Source organism: Wyeomyia smithii, chromosome 2, assembly GCF_029784165.1.
Source record: "Wyeomyia smithii strain HCP4-BCI-WySm-NY-G18 chromosome 2, ASM2978416v1, whole genome shotgun sequence".
NCBI lineage: Eukaryota > Metazoa > Arthropoda > Insecta > Diptera > Culicidae > Wyeomyia > Wyeomyia smithii.
This window is the reverse complement of record NC_073695.1, coordinates 212880575-212904180: the sequence shown is the minus strand read 5'-3', so window position 1 is coordinate 212904180 and position 23606 is coordinate 212880575. Positions and strand designations below refer to the sequence as shown.

At 41.5% G+C, this 23606-nt stretch overlaps 1 protein-coding gene across 6 annotated transcripts in view; it reads right to left on the bottom strand.

Annotated features, from left to right (window-relative positions):
* The window catches only part of LOC129723744 (calpain-A-like), a 74249-nt gene that overhangs the window by 21559 nt on the left and 29084 nt on the right, over positions 1-23606 (bottom strand). For 2 of the 6 annotated variants that reach the window (XM_055678142.1, XM_055678146.1), the window contains 5 exons: positions 5099-5770; positions 4174-5031; positions 3815-3844; positions 3546-3687; positions 2566-2790 (listed from right to left, as the gene is read on the bottom strand). In XM_055678142.1, the coding sequence (XP_055534117.1) occupies positions 2566-2790; positions 3546-3687; positions 3815-3844; positions 4174-5031; positions 5099-5770 (1927 nt within the window). Of the gene's footprint in view, positions 1-2565; positions 2791-3545; positions 3688-3814; positions 3845-4173; positions 5032-5098; positions 5771-18772; positions 19140-23606 lie in introns of those variants that run through there. The other 4 variants (XM_055678147.1, XM_055678144.1, XM_055678143.1 and 1 more) reach the window with 4 other exon arrangements.

Here is a 23606-nt window from a genome sequence, read left to right as displayed (position 1 = left end):
GACTTATCAAATACTTCTGATTCTAATGTGTTTTTCGATACATCCATGATAGAAGAAACTCGTGGAATCCCGGATCATTTACGCGTGCAGCAGATCCCCAAAATTTTTTTCAATAAATATCGAAACATCAACTGTAACAATATGTTCTACACTGACGGATCACTTCTTGATGGGTCCACTGGCTTCGGTATTTTCAATAACAATTTAACCGTCTCCCATGAGCTCGATAATCCTGCTTCTGTTGACGTCGCAGAATTGGCTGCAATTAAGTTCACCCTAGGGATTATCGAAAAAATGCCCACGGACCATTATTTCATCTTTACGGACAGTCTCAGTTCCATTGAGGCTCTCCGATCGATGAAAGATGTTAAGCACTCTCCGTATTTCCTGGGGAAAATACGGGAACATCTGAGTGCTTTATCCGAAAAATCGTTTCAGATTACCTTAGCGTGGGTCCCTTCTCACTGCTCGATACCGGGCAATGAGAAAGCGGACTCTTTGGCTAAGGTGGGCGCAACAAACGGTGATATTTATGAAAGACCAATTGCTTTTAATGAATTTTTCGCACTTGTACGTCAGAATACGATCATCAGTTGGCAAAATGCTTGGACCAGAGGGGAATTGGGAAGGTGGTTACATTCCAAAATCCTCAAAGTATCGACGAACCCGTGGTTCAAGGGGTTGGATGTAGGTCGGGATTTCATTTGCGTGATGTCCCGGCTTATGTCCAATCACTATAGATTTGACGCGCATCTCCGTCGTGTTGGGCTCGGGGAAGTGGTATCTGTGCCTGTGGTGAGGGTTATCACGACATAGAGCATGTGGTTTGGTCATGCCCTGTACACCTTGACGCCAGGTCTAAATTAATAGCTTCCCTGCAGGCCGAAAGTAGGCAGCCGGCTGTTCCTGTTCGTGATGTCTTGGCGAGCCGTGACCTATCCTACATGTCCCTTATATACGTTCTCCTGAAATCCATCCACGCCCCAGTTTAATCCTATTCCCTTCCGCCTACATCCAACCAAACGACAAGAACACGTTAAGACCCCGGATCCGGAAACAGCAACTAGACCCGCACGATACTCTCAGGTCCCGAGGGAGACAACCCAATATGCCAGTCCGTAATATCTTGGCCCAGCAGCGGAACATATTCAATATGCTGCTTACCTATGGCGATGGAAAGCCATCAAACAACAAATCAGTGCTTTTAATGCAAAACATTCTAGCTTCAAGTTAGATTTAGTTTCAGCTCGTAGTCGGCAGCGAGGATAAAAAAATTGCTTTTAGTTATTAAGATACTTTAGAAAGTAAGCTACCAGATATAATTGGCGCCGTTAAACATTAAATTGTATTTGTGCCGTGTCAAATAAATTATAGATGAAGAAAAAAAAAGGACCCGGCACACTTCTAAACTAATGAAATAATATGAGTTTTTTTATTTCGGTTGATCCACTGAGTCTCTATCAGGATCACCGCAAGCCTCTGCAAAAAAATAGCGTTTCGGGAGAAAAGGCCATTACTCGAGTAATAATTGGTATATCTCAAAATCAAACGTATTTTGTTGTTGTTGATAAACTGTACTTTCAGAAAAATACCCCTTTGATGCAATGAAAATGGTGCTATGCACTTAAAAATAGATTCAAACTTCCCTCATTTTTCTCGACCAAAAAGGTATATAACCCCTTAAATCAGTCTTGTACTTGAATATATAGCTACATCATACACTGGTAGTCTGAAACTGTAAATATTTTTCATAAATCTTGTTAAAGTAACCCCTGAAAAGGCAACCTCAAACAAATTTGTTATTTAAATTTAACGGATGTGTATAATTCGTAGAAATCTTGTTTAAAATAACTTGAACGATTCTTCAAACATTCAAATCAACTATAAACAACCGAAAACAATAACAAACAGAAATAACCTTATCCTAACCCTCCATAACAACACAATTATAAGCGTGAAAAATTGTATAAGCAATCTATAGTAGTGAAGCAATATAAGCAAGCCAAACGCTACATCAGGATTAAATCACAAGATACTAGAAAGATATCCTGAAACAAGGGTTCTTATGGGTTTAAACACCTGTAAAATACTGTACATGATTTATATAGATTTCGATACAGTTTATACATGTTGATACAACTATAATTCGAAAATTGGAATTCGAAAAAGAGATAGTTATTATAGAAATAAATTTGTGAAAACATGAAAAATTATTAAAATTAAAAAAATCAAGTAAAAAAAATGTAGTGAGCTCAAAAAACTTTATAGTTTAAAAATGCGAAAGCTAAATTCTAACATAGACACGCATATTTAGTCTATTAGTTGTATCATTTTGACTTATTATTCAGCAAGAGGAAGTAATTCATTATGTGAATAAAGCAAACCAAACCAGTACTGTTTTCAATCATACTTTGATTTTCTTGTTTTAAAATCCTAGCAAACGCTAGTTAAGCTCGTCTTCCATAATATTAACGTTACAAAAAAAAACCCATAGCCCAGAAAAAAAACACCTGAAATTGAAAACGAAAAAAACTGTTTCATAAAAAATCACAAAACATCTCTCACCGTGTTGGATGGGAATAATTTCACTCTGAATGTTTCCGTTGGTATCGGCCGGCCCGTTCGTTGCCCCGAACGCTTCCGCTAGGGGTGTATCCTTGCACAGGAGTCCACATAGCTGGGCCAGAAGGCCACCACCCGCGTCTTGACCGCCCCCGTCGTAGTTGGCCGCATTCTGTTGGCTGGCGTGCGTTTTGTTTAGTCCGTTCACCGACGAAGATTTGGGCAGATCTGTTCCGAACAATACTCACGTGCGCCGGTCGTTGTGGTGGGGATTCGCGATCGTATTTGTGTTTGTATGTTTTAAGGACGTGGAGTTTGTGGGTTTGTGGGATGAGGTGCGGTGGTTTTTTTTTTGGTTGAGAATAATTCAGAAAAATTGATTTTGTCGATCATAAAATTAACATATTTTGCATGGGAAAAGAGAAAGATAGTGGGAAATTTACATGAGATTCTAGTTCAACTAGTAAGATGAACGAGTAACATAAATTAAATTATATTAAAATGCGACGAATAACGAACTGAACATCGAACCAGGACTAAACATAACTTGACGGGGACGACGAATAGTTAATTCCGCCACGCTTAATGTATTTGTTTCCTTGCAGGTTAGAGTATTAGTGAAGTTAATTTTGACCATACAAAAATATTTCCAATGACAAATGTTATGGCATGATTAGTTTTTTTACAGTGTTCCATAACAAACTTGTTCCATTCAAGACGGAAGATCACATAAAAATCATCGCTACCAGTTCTAATAACCATATCTAGCATAGAAAACCATTTGAAAATACTCTACCCTATAGGGAAAGGAAAATTGAAAAAATAACTAGCAGTTAAGAAACTTTACTAAAAGGTGCAAGAAATCAGTAGAAATTGTAACGTAACGTACGAACATCCCACGGCAATATCTGGGTGCATTTTAAGATCCAAAGACCAAATCTTCCCATTATTAAATAAAAAATAAGGTCATTTGCAATACTCACCATCACGGAATGAGTGGTCCAGGATGCGCTTCAGTTCCATCCAGTCGACCTCCCCGTCAGCACCGGCCACCTCCAGGAAGAGACGTTCCATGGCCTGGCGCTGGGGAGACGGTTGCGACGGGACCGGAACTTCTGGTGCGATCTAGAGCAAAAGTAGAGAAAAGCGATTGATCAAATAATTGTGCGTAAGATGAATGATGAGAAAGAAGCATGGATCGAAAATCATGCAAGGAAAAAAAATTCATAGAGGGGCACCGAACTAAACTTACGTATCCATAAGCATCACGACCGTGGTTGGCCTGACAAGCAAAAATCGATTAGGTGTTTGCTGTTGGTCGTAAAGGATGTTGTACTGAGCTTGAAAAATTAACCACAAATTGTTCAAATGGGGCTTCTAAGTCATAACAAGTTTTGAAAAGTAGTTGTTAACTGTTTTTTGAAGTTATTTGTGGTTATTTTGATCTAGCTTTGGAAAGGCCCAAATAAAATAATGAGTCGTCACCATATATGAAGTTATATGCAGAAAAAAATGATCGTGACAGCCGCATTTGGAGTTTGATTCATCCGAATTAGCAATCTACATAGATTTCCTTTACAAATTAAACGAACAATGACAAATGACACTCACCCTATCGTCGATGTCGCCAACGCCGACCTCTTCGTCGTTTTCCTCCATTGAGTTTTTGTTTTCAGAGAACACACGAATCAAAAATTCTCCCTCCTCGTTAGGCTCGAAGGTTGACGGCACAATCAGATAATACCCCGGTGGCAGCTTAAAGCGACAGCTGACCTCACGCAAATTGATAAAGGCCGGCGAACGTGCCACTGACGCGTTGTACTTAAAGAAATTCATTTTCAGCGGTTTTTGGGCCAAATCCCGCTCGGTAACACGGTACACCGCGAAACCAATCGTTAGACAATCCACGCCCATGTTTCGTCGTGACCGTCGATTCTTTTGCATCAAGGCGATAATAACTGTACACTTGCCTTCATCATCATCCTCATCCGGGTCTTCCAGATGAACGACATACTGGGGATTGTGCCAGAAGGTTTGCAAGTAGTTACGACATCCTCCAGCAGTACTTCCCATGGCCCATTCGCCTTCAAACGTGGACATTTCCCACCGCCGTTTACCCCGGTTTGCTTGTTCCTCGCTAAGCGAATCGGGACTCAAATTACAGATCTCAATACGGTCGTAGTATCGAATAAAATCTCGGTACGACATCCAAAATTCTCCATCTACATCGAAACTAAGGCCAAGCTCTTCCTTTTGTTCGTCCGGAATGAACCGCCATTCCGGAGATTGATCACTCCAAGCGCCGTTCCATTCGGCTTCATTTCCCCACGGGTTACGGAGACGGATAAGCGGGATTTTACCAGAGGTAGATGGAGTTACAATATCAACCAGCTGGATCTTGGTTATAGAATAGGCATGACCTCGAATCAAGCCTTCTGGAGTTTCGGCTTCCGTTACGTTAGGATCAGGCTGTAAATAAAATACACAAAATTTAAAATTACAACTTGCGAGGGTAAAATTTCAAAAAGCAACTCACCTCAATACTACAGGCAAACATCGAGTTGCGATTGAATCCCTTCTCCATAATCTGGAAGAGATTCGGTGGCGTCTGATCCTTCAGATCATACATTTCTGTAACACCTCCAGTGAAGTCCTCCATTGCTTCACAGGTGGTGCCACCCTTCAATGCTTCATACGACCCGTGCAGCTTCGCATACGCTTTCTCCAGCAAGGCACTCCAGAATTCATTCTTCTCCCACGATCTCATATAGATCAGCTCGCCACGGTAAGTCGGCAATCGGTCATCGATTACCACATCGACCCATCGTCCGTACTGCCAGAAGCGGAAATGAAAGATACCAGCGTAATCTTCTTCGAAGCTGTTATCCTCCGGTACTACTCGCAGGAACAGTTTCTGATCCTGAGCCAGATTGGCACAGGCAGCCAACAGCCAGCAATCGCCCAGTTCACCTTGCTGCACATCGAAGCGGGAGAAACCTTCCACGAAGAACTCCGGACTGTCGCTGATCTCGTGCGGACGGAGCCACTCATAGTGTCGATCTGGACGGCGAGAGTACATCAGCGAGGAGGATGTCGCTAGGAATTCCGGATCCTCGAAGAGGGATCCATTTTCGAGACACTGGCTGCGTAGAACATAGTAGTCCTGGACGTCTGTACGGGTTCGGAAGCCGCTGCCCTTTTCGCCAAGCTGTGAAGAAGGAAGAGGAGAAAATTGAAAGGTGAATGATCGCTTTTGTTGTTTCATACTGAAATCAATATGTTGTGAAATTTTCAAAAAAATGAGGAGTTTGAATTTATCTGCCACTTCGTAATTCAGATTCGAAAACTGAAATAGTGGAGCTCGTAGCCTCAAGGTTACAGAGTTCGGATACGTATAGATTTATTCTCAGGCCCTCTCATCTACCTCCACTAACGATAAACTCCAGAAAAATCACACACAGGTGAATGAATACCTCTCCAGGCAGTTATAATTGCTGATACTTGACATGGTAACTAACGAGGCTCTGTGAAGAAGAGCAGTAGAGTCTATATAAGGCGGGTAAAGAAAAGGGTGACTTGGTGAGAAAAGTAACCTTCCTTTTCGTTATAGTCGTTAAGATGCAGATATAAACTCAGCTTCTGACAACAACGATTGTAATGCATTCTTCTTATCGTCGCTAACCGACCGTAAGGACGTAGCCAGCGCCGTAATCGATATTCACAAAGCTACTGAATTGCTGTATATTGAAAATGGTAAATTATTCCCAAATTAACCATCTTACGGTGGTTCTTAGTGCAACTTCACTAGCTCAAATCCTTTATGGAGGAGCAACTACGAAATGTGCTTTTGTTCAAGGTTAAGCTCAAATTCAGGTTCGATAACTGAAAATCCTAACTGAATCAATAGTCTCTTTTTTATTAAATTTGCACGAAAATACGCATCAATTGACCAAACTCACATTAAAAATGAGAAATTATATAGAGAGGGACGGATAACTAAGAAAAACTTAGTTTGACAAGGCCTCTTTAATCTGTACAATTTATCAGGAAACTAAGCAGCTTATTTTTGGTTGCTTGTTAATGTTGAAAATAATGGGCATGTTTTTCAGTGTGGGAAGACACGTTTCTCTAGATCTATGCATTTGTCAATCTTCAACCTTGTTTATCGTTTTATTATTGGATTTTTTTTTCGAAATTCTTATAAACATTTGACTAAAGCATTCAACCAACCTTTGTTAAGAAGCTTAAAATTGCTACGGTTTGGGTTGAAAACTTGATGTTAATAGAAAAAGTGCAGGAAATAAAATGTATTTTTTGGAAAAACGTTAAAAAAATCATAAATTGCAATTTTACTTAAACAGTGTCCTCTGAGCTATGTTGGTCATTTTTACGTGAGACCAGGGCTGAATTTAGGTGCTGAGGGCCCGAGGCAAATATTTTCGTTATTTAGGTCCAGAAGAGGGGGCCCCTCGAATCGGAAGGACGAGCCCCTTAAATTCGGGCTATATGCTATATCATGCTATAGAAGTGTGACGAAAATGTGCCCTCTTCAAATGCTTAATCTTGCTGTCAGTATCTTACTGCATTTCGAATACCAAGTTTCGATCGACAGGTAAAGTGCTAAAAGGTAAAGTTTGTGGTATGATATTAATTTTATATCTATGTTGTAAGAATTACCACGCTTTTGCAAATTATATCATCCTTTTAGTTTCATGACGTTACGTAATGACATTTTGTTCCATATATAATAAGAGTGCACGAGGAATGAATATCCCTTTGGTAACCAGTGGAGGCGAACCGATAGAGTGTAGTACTCTCAGCCACGCAACAGCATAATACGTTGCATCGTGTTGAATCCTGTGGTTGTGGCTTGGAGGACGACAAACATGGCTAACAGACATTTGAATAGAAACAATCAATCGTATCTAAAGTTTTAAATGCTGCTGTAAAGTCAAATCAACCTCAGGCATGTACAGCGGGATTAAATCACAGTTCCTTTTTGGTAAAAATTGTTGGTAAATAGCTGCACACGTGTCACTTGAGAGCCTATTGTGGTCATCCAACTTTGTTCTGCAACTCTTATCCCACCCTCCAAGAGGTGCCGACTGGAATACAAGTAACCTTAGCGGATATCGGGGATAAGGAAGGAGAGTCGTACGAGGCTGTCTACCCATGTCAGAGGCGGTGTACAACAGCGTCTGACCCGGACTGGGTTGAATCATGAAACACGGTACCTTGCCAGCTTTATCTAAGACGTCGCGAGGATAGATGTTGCAGCGCTAGAAGGTAGCATACCGAAGAGCATTGGACAAAATCTGCAAAGTTATCGATACTCGAGCATCGATGATTTTTGTCCGGTCGTATCGATACCTGGTTGATATTGGACCCGGAGTATCGATATCAGCTGTATCGATATTCTACACGCCACGTAAAACAGGTCTATGAAAAGCAGCATTTTTTTATCTACATTACGGTCAGTCAGAGATGGCAGATGTTTTTTAAAAAAGTTTGCAACTGTTCAGAAAACTGACAAAATCTGCTTGAAATTTAAAAAAAATCTGGCTGTGATTTGAAAAAAAAAATGCGTTTGCGTAAACAAAAGTCTGCAGAAATCTGCAAAGATTTCGAGAAAGTCTGCGCAAGTATAAGAATAAAAAATCGGCGTTTTGTAGACAAATCTGCACATTTGGTATCCCTGCGGTCAATAGACCTAATGGGATCACGCTGGGAATTATATGTCACATACAAATCAGTGGAATAACATAAGCACGTCTGCGGCCTGATTTGAAATTTCGGACAGCACAAAAGTTGTGGGGTTTTATTCTTTATTGTCCGCCTTTCTACAAAAAAAAAATATTAAGAGTCCCTGCAGTGTTGAGGAGATGATTTATAAACTGTATCTTCTTTATACAGTTCAACAATGTTAAGAATATTTTAAATAGAGAACAAGAAACATTCTGCAATGCTCCAAAACGGTACAAGACATTGCCATAATTTTAGTTAAGCTTCCGTTTTATGTTTAGAGTTATTTGTTTTACGAAAAAATCACAGTTTCTGGTGAAAATGTTGCATTTTGGTTTTTAAACTGATCAGTCCTATATTTAAACATAGCTAAAACATTTTAGAACGGTTTTCTAAGTTATCTTTTCTACTCAATTTAGTCATTTTTTACGCGTTTTCATAAAAATTTGAGACAAAACCCTCGCATAAAAAGACTGCTGTATAATTGAGCATGAGCATGAGCATGATTGACCGCCCGCGGTTGCTACTCCGTTATTGCCAGATCAGCTGTAATTACACAAAGAACCAACAGATGATGTTTGGGACCAACATGCATTCTCAATGTGTAAAAACAGGTGACCTAAATCTTTATATTAGGCAATACCAGCGCCGGCCGCATCCGAATGCAGGTCAAAGAAGGAGTTTGTATAGGAATATGTTGACGTGATACTCGCTTTATTGGAAGCCGAGAACACCTCTGCACTTCCACGAGAAATCACTGGGATGTTGGATAAAGGGGAAGGTATACAGCAGGGTTCGTTTTGGTAAACGATGCGCTAATGTCGGGTTCTTCAGAACAAGTGCCGCGTCTACAAGTTTATTAGATCCGCCACGATATTCATAATGTGATTCGAACTTATTTAGTTTGACAATGTAACACCGCAACAATAAAACGTACGCGAGGATACAGGATTTTTGACTAAACCGATACAACTTAAAATTACCGTATATCTCCTCGTAAGGTGATGCTCTTTATACCTAAAACTATTGCGCGTTGTTGATCCATCTGTAGATAATACGACCTCATGGAAGGTACCGACGCGGGGGTTGAAATGATATTTATCGACTAAACGAAATCTACTTCGATTTCCGATGTAATAATTTAGATGCAACGCGCGAGCAGTCTCCGACTTAACGTTGATGAAGATGAGAAAGATATGATGAAATATCTGGGTTCACTTCGCGAAATCACCACACGCCGGAAGTCCATATATCAGCAAAACTCGCCCGGGCTGAATACGCGTTTACACCGAAGCGTTACGAACAACCGCTTTAATCCCCCCGGCCGACACATACGCGCAGGAACTCGGCGTTTACGTCGATTATCTCTTAACAATGTACGCCTAATACGCCTAATAAATATGAAAACTGGCAATGTTCCATGCATCCAAAGCCTCAACAATTTAATAAAAGCAAATATACATATAAGCCTGAATATATTTTTAAATTTATTGACAAAGTGCCGAACTAGTCAAAAATATAACAAATTATGTAAAACAACTGGTCAAAAGCTAGAACAATCAAAAAATCAAAGCATATGATTCCTGAGAAACACATACTCCAAACTCCACAAACCACACTAACACTTTGTGGACAAAAATAAAACTTGTTACTGAAACCCTGCGGAAAAAAATACCGCGCACACAATTTCAACGATGAAATCAAAATCTCTCTGTATCTGTTTTCTCACATATAGTAAAACTAGAAACAAGCATCAAAATATCACTTTACAATACAGACAAGACAAAACGTATACTTAGCTTTCATCGCTTCATTTTTTAGTTGTTTTCATCGTTTTTGGACTTTTCTTTAAATGGAAGTACAGTGGCAACATGCATGTATGCCTTCACACACTCGTTTAATCCATACAACATTTCATTCGTTGAAAAGAGATAGCACATAAACACTGTAAACGGCGATGCATGGTTTTGATCTTATTGGCAAATTTTCACTTCAAGTTTAATTAGATACAAGCCAAATATAGTTTGCACTATGCCAATGAATAAATCCCTAATGAGCATTCAATCACTATAAAACTATGTGGAGCAGCTGCTCCAAAAACACTCTCCTTATTGTATGTAATAACACCACACACTCCACACTTTCAAACCGTCGCCAAGACAGCGATAGAAAAAAAACAAGAAAAAATAAACATTTTGGTGAATCTAAAAAGCAACGCAATTATATTCAATTTTCACAATTAAATTCACTTTTTTTGTGGAACTTCACACTTTTCGCACTCAGCACATTTCAATAGAACACCTGTATATATGTTTAACATATCTTTAGGTGTAAAATAACCGAAAATCACCAAACAATGTGATGATTTCAAAGCAGGAACCAGCTGGCCAATCTTGATCACGGCCTCGCACAACCATCCGCGAACTTTTCTAAGAAAAAACAATTTTAAATTTAGAAAATAAACTCACTCCGCGATAACATCTATAACGAACATGCAACAACTAAATTAAACAATTTTTCTTCCGATATAACATGCGAGCGAAAAATTTTTGCGTCCGATTTCGGTCATGGCTTGCTTCCCATAAAAAGACTGCTGTATAATTATTGAAATACTAAGTCATTCACCACAAAATACTTGTCAGGTGAGTGACGCGGCGATTCCGATTTTGCTCTGCATAAACAGTATTGTCACTTGCGAAACAATTTTTCTCGCAAGAGGCAGGAAAACCATCTTAGAAGTGCGCGGGTATATGCAATCTATTAATGTCTTTTACAAAAAGAGTCGAATTTCTGCGCTGTTTGTTTAAGACATTCAGGCAATTGGTCGTATCCGTAAATTCTCCAATTTTATAGTTTCCCTTCAGTATCGAAAAATATCGGGGCGAATTTATCGATCCGCCTTAATATCAACGTCAGTTGTATCGATAAAAAATACCGATATTCAGGCCTCGCGGTATCGATACCGAAGGTATCGGCCAATGCTAATACCGAATATGAATTACTACAAACATGGACCTAGGCGATCGAAAAAGGACAACGATTATTGGAAACTCGGCACTTGGAATGCATGAACTCTACTCTAATCGGTTTTCACATGTATCTCGGCTAGAAAGCTGAATGTGGAAGTCGCAGCTATCCAGGAGGTGCAATGACCGAATACGGAAGAACGTGGATTCCGGGGAATTGTAGATCCTATTGCGGACACTTCATTTAAGTACCTCATCTACTACAGTGGCGGCGTGAATGAAGAAAGAGGAGTCGGTTTCGTGCTAATTGGGAAACAGATGAAGTGTGGGATTGATGGCAAATAATTCAAATTCAGCCTAATCAATGTGTATGGACTAATGATAAACCCGATGACGAGAAGGAGGGGTTCTATGATCTTTTTGAAAAGAAGTACAGTGAGTGCCCAGAACATGACATCAAGATCGTCATCGGAGATGCAAATGCGCAGGTCGGACAGGAAGACTTCTTCCGTCCCGTAATTAGTAGAGAAAGCTTCTACTCTACTACGATTGATAATGGCCTGAGGCTTATAAACTTCGCTGTAACCAGAGGTATAACTATCTATAGCACTTATTTGGCACGCCGGAATATCCGTAAGCACACCTGAATGCACCCGAATGGGGTGGCTTGCTCTCAGATCGACTATGTTCTGATCGATTGTCGGCACTTAACAGACGTTACAGACGTAAGGTCGTTAAAAACGCCAAAACGTTGACTCGGACCACTATTTCACGGTGTTCATTATACGCGCTTGTTTGTTCAACGTATTGAAATGAAGGACAAAGAAAAAGATACGGTTGAACATCCAGCGGTTATCAAATGGAAGAGTGGCGGATCGATGAGCAAGTTGAAGGGGACCTGAACGAACAGTGAAGACATATCCATGGTACGATCAGGAACACAGCGTAAAGGTTCTGGGTATAGCTGCTATAACCATGTTCAACGAATGAAACCGCAAAATATGTCACATGTTGACTACGGTTGCGATACGTCAGAGCGTAGGGAGATATCAAACAGCCTGAGCCGCTCAAGTATTTCGGTTCCTGATTCCACTATTCTTTCTGTAGAAGCTCCTTGCATCGTGTCTGGAGAAGCAGCCCTCCGTGCTTCTCCAGACACAATGCAAGGAGCTTCTACAGAAAGAATAGCGGAATCAGGAACCGAAATACTTGACTAGTTCGTACTACCCTGGATGGTTCCACATCAAGCGTTAGGGTAGCCGGTTACTGTTCAACATCGCATTAGAAAGTGCTATACGGAAAACTGACGTGCAGAGAACCTTAATTGGGCTTTTCATAAACTCTGCCAAAATGAAGTACATGGTGGCTGATAGAAAGCGCAGTAACCCGTCGGATGTTGGGGTTACGGTGGTGATAGATGGGGAATCATTTAGAGTAGTCGACGAATTCATTTACCTGGGTACAGGTGGTGACGTGCGACAATGAGGTTAGCCGTAAGATAAAGAGGCAGATAGCGGCCGCAAACAGGGCCTTCGATTGCGTAACCAGCAGAGGTCTCCCAGCCTGCAAATCTATACAAAACTAGCAGTCTATTAAACACTGATTCCTACGATGGCCATGAAGCACGGACTAACCGGCGAGCTCTTGGCGTATTTAAGCGTAGAATCTTGCGGACAATTTTTGGTGGCTAACTGGAAAATGGTTTCTGGCGCAGATGCAAGAACCATGGTATGCAAGATACCGGAATACAAATTGGGTGATATAATCAAGCGGATAAAATACGACAGGTCAGAGTGGACTGGGCATGGAGCTAGAATACCGAAGAAACGATTAGCGAAAACTATGTTTAGCAGGAATTCCGATAAAGGCCGTCGACTTCAAAGTAAACTCCGTTTTCGTTGGATGTTTGCTGTCAACGAGGATTCCCGCATAATAGGTATAAGAGGCGACTGGAGGATAGCAGCCTCCTAGCAAAGATAACTTTGTCAGAAACCTCAGTTTTTTCGTAGGTAAGTAAACGTAGAAGCGACGAACCCGGCGAGAGATTACTCTGGGGATTTTCGACACAGTTTTACATTGACTAGGGGCACCAAAATATTCTCCCAGCTGGTCTCGAGATACGATGCTGGCCTAACGAGCCAGTCGTCGTAGGTTCGAGTCTCGGTTCAGGAGAGACTGTTAGTGTCAGTAGGATCGTAGCGCTGGCCCCGCAATTGTCCTGTACTCTCAACAGTTGGCTGCGAAGTCTGTGTGTAACAAACAGAAGGTCGAGTTCCGATACGGAATGTAGCACCAAGGCTTTGCTTTACTTTAGGGGCACCAAAATTCACAGGAATTGATAATTATCTATAAAATTTCATTTTTTTTCAGTTAAAAAATAAAATGCAATAATACTAAAATACTTGATAATAAATGTTCTCTAACAAATTATCTTATATTTAACATATTGAAAAAAGTAACAACCGGAAAGCTATTAAAACTATTCAATGTTCTTTTTGATCCAGTCACAACCTACCCAACTGGTCTAGATTTAATCCTAGCCGACACCGGGAGATTTTCTGAGGCGAAAAATCTCTGGGATCATGCATTCGCGAAGCCTTTGGTAAGGGGAAAAGCGAAGCCGGCTCATCAATCAACGGGTTGTAAGTTAGGGTCCTTGGTGAAGTGGCCTCTCCGGACGTCGGTAATTGGCACAACAACAGTGCACAGTGGTCCAATAAGGCAAAAAGTGGAACTTAATTTCATAGCACCTTTCATCTTCATTCTAGCTTAATAGTATCTGTAAGCATTGCTAGCTAAGCAGTAAAGGTAGTAGGGATTGCTGGTAGTTATGAATCACTGGCATAGGAAATGCAATGCAATACCTACTGGAAGGGTTTGTCGTGGGTTGCTCTCACACCCCCAACGCACCTGCACAGACAGGCCAAAGTTAGACCACTGTACCCTAAAGCACGCAGCCCGCCACACATCGTATCGGACACCAGCACCCAGCACCGAAAATATAGATGACAGATGGAGAAAAAGCGCGGCTACGATTATTGGCGCGAGAATTTAGACGAGGCCAATGTCTTAGGACAAGTAGGAATGACCTGTTGTAGCCACTACACTCACTTAGTAACCAGATTCCGAATTGAACGGTCACGACCTGTGGAAAATTTGAAAGCAAGAAGACAAGCGACTCTAAGGAGACAGTACAAAAGTGTGTGGCTATAGTGAACAGCAGGTAAGGCACTCTCCTTGTCCCTTAACAATTGCCTCGTCACCAGTTAGCCAATCAGGATAAAAAGCAACGCATATTCCCCAGAACCCCGCTGTTTTGGATTAAACAAGCAACGAGGAGGAGGAAAGTGCGCAGGATTTGAAACGGGGCCCCGGAGAAAAAAAAAGTTATTAGAAGGTTAGCTAGAGTTAAGGAAGTGGGGGTCGAAAGCTGGAAATAAAGAGTGTATACGCATAGTGACTCAGACAAGTATTTTCCTGGACCCGCGAAATTTCCCTAGTAAGCCGAGTCTGAGGCTGTTATTCAGGGAGTACCTACAGCGCTCGCTGCTGAGGCTGAGGAATACTCACATTTCTTCGGAACAATTGTTTGTATGAATAACCCGCAACTATACGGACGTAAAATAAGCGAAAATAAAACAAAATTACACGATTTTTCAAACTCCGCTAAATGTAACGTGCTTTATGGGCACTCCCTAAACCATCAGTAGTATACTGAGAGGTTGTTTATAAAAGTTTCAATACCAACTCTGGAGCTTTTGTAACATAATAAAAATATGTACATACCTTATATCGAGGTAAAATGTACCTTATATCGAGTGACGCTATATCGATGGTACGTTATGAAGAGGGTACCTTTTATCGAAGTTCTTCTTCTAGCAATTTGAATTTGGAATATTTTATCAAATGTAGAGAAGCGACAAAAAAACTATTTTGAAAAACTATGAGTTGCTGATGGAGTAAACAAATTGTTTCAAATGATGAACGTTCGATTGTCTTAATTGTCTAAGATTCCGCTCTTTTATGACTCAAGTGCAAGTCAGTTTTTTAACCATAAAATGGAATTTCGAGTTATTGTACAAGGAAAATTCTGGAAAACACGCTCGAGGTTATCTGGATTAAATATTTAACAAGACAAAAACTTCTGAAAGTTGCAGTGCAGTTCAAATCAAATTTTTGGTGCATCGAAAAGTTTAGCATCACCCAAAAAGGGTGGATTTATGTGACTCCATCGCGTCATTTCGACCACCCAGAGAGTGTAGTCTTCATCAAAGTTGTTTAGAAGGTCAAGGGTTTGTGAGTGAGGGACAGGATGGTTCGAAATCTGATCGGAACACGGCGCTAAACTGCAAGTAGTTTTGAGTATTTAGAACTTAATTTATCTCGTGAATCTGACCATTTAGAAAGTTGCCGTCCTAAGCAAAGTTTTTCAGGAGGTCAAGGGCTTTTAACAACCGGTGTATCAAGTTTGTTTCAAAATTCAATAGCTACATAACGCTGATGTGCATATAGTTGCGAGTATTTTGAGTTTGATTCGTCTTAAGAATCTCACTACCTAGAGAGTTGAGATCTTCCGCAAAGTCGTTCAAGAGGTCAAGAGCATCTAGTTTATGTGCATATAGGATTGAGTATTTCGAACATCGGTTGTTATACAGTTGCGTGGCTCTAGCAAGGATGTAGTTTCGCGTGTTTTGAACTAAATTTATCCCGTGAACCCTTCAGTTTCTAGACTATCTGAACAAGTTGGCAAGGGTTCACAACTTTGTAGGTCTAGATATCTGCTTATTTCAGGTGATGCCAAGCTGTTTGGAGGGTGCTACGATATTCAAACTTTCAACTTATTGCGGGTTGTGTATATTTCACTTACAAGAAGAATCACTTTTGCTGTTCTTTGTTTTTATTAAAAAACTCTCAAGAGTTTATTGTTTTTTTAACCTCTTGTAAATAGAACTACAAAGTTATTATTTTTGTTTGTTTTTATGAGCAATACATGTAACCTTATCACAATCTACTAATTCATAAGTTAGCGATTAGTGAAAGTTCCGCTAATAAGGGTTTAGCGTTTAGCATTTAGCGAATATTGAGTTGGCGGATGAGCGTTGAGCTTAGCTAAATTATCAGTTAACGGTACCCAGGGCCGGATTTAGACGGTGGGGGGCCCGGGGCAAATTTGTTTGTGAGGCCCTCTTTACATGATGGGAAAACCGTTCTGAAGACCGTAAGCAGCTACGATGCGTGTCGAAAAAGTTTACTTCAAAATGAACTCCAGAGAAGTGTTGGAAAAGTAGAACTTTTCATACAAGGTATGGATTTACCGATCGATCTGAACACATAGTTATCACGGGACCTATACAAAATATGAAAAGTGAATTTGAGCGAGTAAATAACACCATCACTTTGTTCCCATATAACCGTGTCCCAGTGTATTGGTGAAAAACTCTGAGTCGATAATATTACGAGTTTTATTTAGTACTAAGACCATCATCAGTTGAAAAACTCATATTAAAGAGAATATTCCAAATATCAAGGTTCGATTCAAAAATGATTTTGCTACCAAAATTTAATATGGTCGTCAATGAACATAAGATTTATAACCCAACTTCTAATTCATATACACTGAAAAACAAACTTTGATTAGTAATCAGAAAAAATGATTGAAAACTATAACAAAACCCGCACAGTACTCGATAGATGTACTCCCCGTCCGTCGTATAGTATTGCTTCAGCGGAATCTGCGGCAAATATCTCGCATGCACCGGACACCGGTAGTTATAGTTCCTGTAATAATGAGCCTCCAGTGGATTCTCCTGGCAGTATCGACCATAGCTCCGATCGTACATCCCATATTGATACACTACGGACCCGGCACCGTTGGTAGCAGCTTTCACACTCGGTTCTCGATCAAAAACTTCCGGACTCACATACACCAAATTCCGTTCGACCACTCGCTGGACCAGAGATTCCACGACCGAGGAACTTGTCATTACCGAACCGACACTAGCTGAAGAGTGAACACTGACCGGGTACCGTCTCAAGCTGGAAATGCTTGAGTGAGGTTGGAATTTTTTTCCTTGCTGAAATCTTCTGTAGGAAGGAGTAAAAGCTTTCGCCCTGAACATGAACCCTCCATTATGGCAGTACAGAACCTCCCGCTGAGGTCTTTCCGCTGTTTGAAGTGATACACACGCGGGATACTTGCAACGGTGATTGGTTTTCGATTCGAACACAAGGGTGTGTGGTGTAGGTCAAATCAATGGCGAGACTGCTGTACCGTATTCTCTGCACCCCGCAGATCCTTGAACTTGATTTTGGACGTATGTAACTTGAGCTGTTCACTAAATCCGTTTGATTGAAAGATCCTTGTATTTTTGTATTCCAAACAATCCAAAAGCTCAGTCATGACTGGAATTGTGGAGGTGAAAACGCTGTCATGAATACTGAGGAGCAGAAATTCACGATAGCGATAGCAGACTTACAACCGACAGTTCAAAATTGAAATTGAAATTTCATTGACAAAATTTTTCCGATCACCATTGTTTGGTGGATTATGACTTAATTAATTGATTCTGAACAGCAGACATGTTAATCCGAGTGGCCGATACCGATGTTAAATCGTATCGTGTTAATTTTTACCACAGGAAACGCTACCGGTCAAACTCATTAGGGGGATTCATGTCGAGCTCGTAAACAAATACCCAGCCGTAAAAATATTCACCTCCATTGACGAGTAATGGAAGATGTTTACCGATAACAGAACCACGCTTAGTGTTGTGAATGAAAAAATGACACCATGATCAGATTTGTTTCAGTTGGTAACAATCGAAAAGTTTCAATTATTAAGAACTATTTTTGACCTTTACTGAGGGTCAAAGGCTCAGAAGAGGGTACTAAACTATTTAACAGCTGAACAAGATCTAATTCTCCAAATAAATCACAAAATAGCATTCCAATACGATTAAACGAGTTTGTATCCAACGTTTTTTTTTATATATTTCTAACACTGTATTTCCGGCTATGCCATATTCCTACAAACTGATAAGAGGGTCGCGTGTTTTTTTAAGTAAAAAAGGTTTAGTTCATAAGATAACCGTTAAATTCGACCTTTGAAATGTACGTATTGCAGCAAACATTCACTATAAAATTAATGATGGTTTTTCGTACGCGGTAATAATGGTAGTTTCCGAATGTAGTTTGTATTAATGACGTGTCATTTGTTAACACATCAAGGGAAAAGGTGTGAACACATTTGGGTTTGAACAGCGACTCTGGCACACCTCAAAAAAGCGAAGTGGCAAGTGCGATACTGAACAATTGTTATCATCAATGCGTGCCGACTTTTTGTTGTTTCATTAATAATTTCGTTTTATTGTGACTTCTTATCGAACAAATCACTGTAGAAGCAATCGAATTACTGCGAAAAATGTGTATTTGAAGAATCATAAATCATACCGTCAATTAAGGTAATTGTTGTTGCATATGATTATTCTGCTTGCAAAACTTACATGTTGAAATTTATGAATGGAGGGGAGAAATTTTGTTACTGCAGACGTCACACATTTTAGAACTTCGGTGATTTCCTCCTGATTGGTAGAATGTTCTTCTAAACTCATTTTAAGACACTTGATGATTTTTCTCTTCGATCTTATCTTTGAACACACATTTACGCGTTTACGTCTACATCGTTCTGAATCGAGTCACGCAATGAAACGAAGCAAAAAAAACTCGCACTAATGTGTCATTTAGTACTGAAGTGCGAATTTAATTTAGTTCTTCGATACTTTATCGCGTTCTAACGTCTGTTCGCGGCTAGTCTCACATAAAAAGGGAGAGCTAACATCACACCTCGTAATCTCGCCAACCAAGCTGACTAAAGCTTCCGACTAAACTGCTGACTGGAATCGAAATCAATTGGATCTGTCGCCCGCTGCAAAAAGTAAGGTAAGGCACCGGTTTAAATGTTATCGCCGCCGTCGTACTTATCGGAATTCGCTTAAATGACACAAAAGCAGGAATTGTTTTAAGGGTTGGAATTGAATTTTGTGATTTTTGATGCAGGACTACGTCTTACCGCAGTTTATCGGAGTACATTCTGCAGAAACTAAACCCAAGTTGTGTCCATAGTAAACTTGGTACAGCACGCACAGAACTGTGTTACTGATTCCTAAAATTACGAAAACTTCACCCCAGAAGAAAGTCCTACTCTACATCGGCACTTTTTCTACTCTAAAAAGATCGATAATGATCAAAAATATGATCGATCCGAAATATTTCCACGCACTTTATTGCCAAAAATATATCCCATATAAAAGATTCCATTGGTAGGAAAGACATATATACCATTATTCGCACTTCTTGGCTGCATATCGATAATAATTGCAGAGTAATACACAGTCCGAATGGAATAAATAGTGATTTTTCTTCAACGTTGATTAATGGTGCAATTTAACCGGTTTTTCATTCATCGATTTATCATAATTAGTAGAATATAATAAGGTTGGTAAACGGCTGGGCAATGCGTACCAGCAGTACACCCGTACTAGTTGGCATAAAATAGACCCCAGTGTGGTCCATAGCAGAGAATGATACGAATCGGAACAATCGGTATAGACCTAGGCAAACGAAAAAGGACAACGATTGGAAACTTGGTACTTGGAATGTTAGGACTCTGCTCGAACCGGCACGCGCGGGTATCTTGGCCAGAGAGCTACGGAAGGCAAAAGTGGAGGTAGCAGCCATACAAGAGGTGCGTTGGCCTAAAACCGGGGAACGTGAATTTCGGGCGGTCGATCCGACCGCGGGCACTTCTTTCAAGTATTACATCTACTACAGTGGCGGCGATAGAGCGGAACGGGGCGTCGGTTTCGTACTACTTGGAAACCAAATGAAGCTTGTTATTAGGTGGAGGCCTATTAATGACCGTCTATGCGTATTGAGGATCAAGGGCAGATTCTTCAATTACAGCCTTATCAACGTGTACGCGCCGTCAAACGATAAATCCGATGACGTAAAGGAGGAGTTCTATGAGCTCCTCGAGAAAACGTATGGAGAGTGCCCACAGCACGATATAAAGATCGTCATCGGAGATACGAACGCACAAGTCGGACGAGAGGAGTTCTTTCGTCCCGTTATTGGTAGGGAAAGCCTTCACTTTACCACCAACGACAACGGCTTGAGATTAGTGAACTTCGCCGCGGCCAGGGGAATGGCCATCTGTAGTACCCATATTGCACGTCTGAACATTCGGAAGCACACCTGGAAACACCCCAATGGAGAGGCCTGCTCCCAGATCGACCACATGCTGATCGACGGCCGGCACTTTTCAGACGTCATAGATGTGCGGTCCTTTCGAGGGCCAAACATCGACTCGGATCACTATCTCGTGGTAGGCAAGATTCGCGCCCGGTTGTCCAATGTATTTAAATCGAGATCGGCGAGGAAGATACATCTGAACGTCCAGAGGTTATCAGCGGAAGGAGTTGCTGCAGAGTATACTCGGAAAGTTGATAGACGGATCGGTGAACCAGCTTAAGTGGAGCTGAACGAGCAGTGGAAGCACATCCATGATGCGGTCAGCGAAACAGCGCGAGAGGTGATAGGCATGAAAGCGGGAACCACGCGTAGTGGGTGGTTCGATGCTGAGTGCCTAGAGGTGACGGAGGAGAAGAATCGAGCCTACGCCAACACGTTAGTAGCAGCTAATCGTGTAACGCGTCAGATGCGGGAGAAATACCGGGAGGCAAGAGCTGCCGAAAAGAGGCTTCATCGCCGTAAGAAACGTGAGCACTACGATCGCGTCCTCGCGGAGGCGGAGAATTGCTTCACCAGGCACGACACGAGGAGCTTCTATAGAACGATCAACGGAATCAGGAACCGGACCGTGCCAGTACCTGCCATGTGCAATGACAGGGAGGGGAACCTGATTACCGATAAATCGCAGGTGGCCAGGCGTTGGAAGCAACATTTCGAAGTGGTGTTGAACGGCGAGGAAGGGAGGAGAGTCGTCGAGGGGAACAGGATAGAAGTTGGGGAGGGCGGACAAGCTGTGGACCCACCAACATTGGACGAGGTGAAGAATGCTTGCAAAGAGCTAAAAACCAACAAAGCCGCTGGGAAGGACGGCTTACCGGCCGAACTTTTCAAAGTTGGGAGCGAGCGGCTGTGTAGTGCAATTCACCAGATTATCCTAAGGGTATGGTCTGAGGAACAACTACCTACGGACTGGTTGGAAGGACTCATATGCCCTATCTACAAGAAGGGACATAGACTCGAGAGTAGTAATTATCGAGGCATAACCCTCCTCAATTCCGCTTACAAAATTCTCTCCCGTATCCTGTTCCAGCGACTGAGGCCGTTGCAGGAAGCCTTTGTTGGAGAATACCAATGCGGTTTTCGAGTGGGGCGATCTACAACGGACCAGATGTTCACCTTGAGACAGATCCTCGACAAGTTTCGAGAACACAACCTGCAGACACATCATCTGTTTATAGACTTTCGAGCGGCGTACGTACAGTGAAACGCAATGAGCTGTGGCAAATGATGCTAGAACATGGTTTCCCAACTAAACTGATTAAACTGATACGTGCGACGCTCGACGGTTTCACATCATGCGTCAGGACAGCGGGCGAAATTTCGGACGCGTTTGTGACGTTAGATGGTCTGAAGCAAGGGGACGGGCTTTCGAACTTGCTGTTCAACATAGCTTTGGAAGGTGCGATACGAAGGGCAGGTGTGCAGAGGAGCGGCACCATCATCACTAAGTCTCACATGCTGGTGGGCTCTGCGGACGACATTGATATAATTGGTGTTAACCGTAGAGCAGTTGAGGAGGCCTTTACGGCTCTCAAAAGGGAAGCTGTGAGAATTGGACTCACCATAAACACTGCCAAAACGAAGTACATGGTGGCTGGCAGAAAGCGTGGTAGTTCTACGGGTGTTGGTGCTGCGGTGGAGATGGATGGGGATACTTTCGAAGTGGTCGACGAATTTATTTATCTTGGTACTCTCGTGACATGTGACAACGAGGTGAGCCGCGAGGTTAAGAGGCGGATTGCGGCGGCGAATAGGGCTTATTACGGATTGCGTAGCCAGCTTAGGTCCCGTAGCCTACAGATCCGTACGAAATTTGCGCTGTATAGGACTCTGATCCTCCCGGTGGCGCTCTACGGACATGAATCGTGGACGTGGAAGGAGGCCAATCAACGAGCGCTTGGGGTCTTCGAGCGTAGAATCCTGCGATCAATACTCGGAGGCAAATTGGAGAACGGGGTGTGGCGCAGGCGCATGAATCACGAGCTGTACGCAGTATACAAACACGCTGATATTGTCAAGCTGATGAAACACGGCAGGTTACAGTGGGCTGGCCATGTAGCACGGATGGTGGATGAGCGACCGGCAAAGATAATATTTAGTAGAGAACCGGATAGAGGCCGACGACTTCGAGGCAGACCGCGCACGCGCTGGATGTGTGCTGTCGACGAGGATGCCGACGTATTCTGGATTCGGCATAGGATCTTAATGATCTGTCGCCATAAAAGTAAAGTAAGTAAGTAGTAGAATATAAATTTTTGTTTAGAGCTCTGACTTGATTCGATTGATCTATTTTAACATATCTCCAGTATAGAAAACATATTTTTTCGATGGGTCAGAAAGCCACTTTAACTCAAAGCTTCAATAATAATAGGTTTCAATAAAACTAAGTTCCGACAACATTATAAACATTTGAAACTTGCGGAAATCGGAACTGAGTATGGGTGACAGTATTTCTACACACATACGCGCACAGAGTTCACGCGTAGAAATCAATTAAATGGCTAGTTGATTGAAAGCGAAAATTTACGATAGCACGACAAGAGCGACTGGTAACAAAGATTACGATAGAAACTTCAATTATAGTGTTGTAATTACAGCCTGGCTATTAACCCATGAGGTGCCGTGTTATGTCCTGTGAAGCAGGGTGCAGTCTTGGTCTGTTTATCTGTCGGTCATGATTATCAGTGAATACGCTGTAGCAAAAGCTATTTATTATTGTTGATTTTTACCATTGAAGTTGTGAGTTAACAAAGTTACATTACCTTTTTGAATTTTTTTACATAAGGTAATAGTTTGACTATATCAGCAATACTTTTAAAACAAAAATTTTCCTGCTTCTCTTTGACTCGTGATAAACTTTTTTCCGCTATTGCTTTGCTGCATTCAAAAACATTCAAATCGGAACCGATATCATTCTCGAACGCTCTAGCGGGAGTGCGTTTCTGTTTGCTAACGAAACTAACGGTACAATTTTCCGCTTCGCCGGTTTCAATTTCAGAAATTTCCGAATCTAAATCATCCATTTTT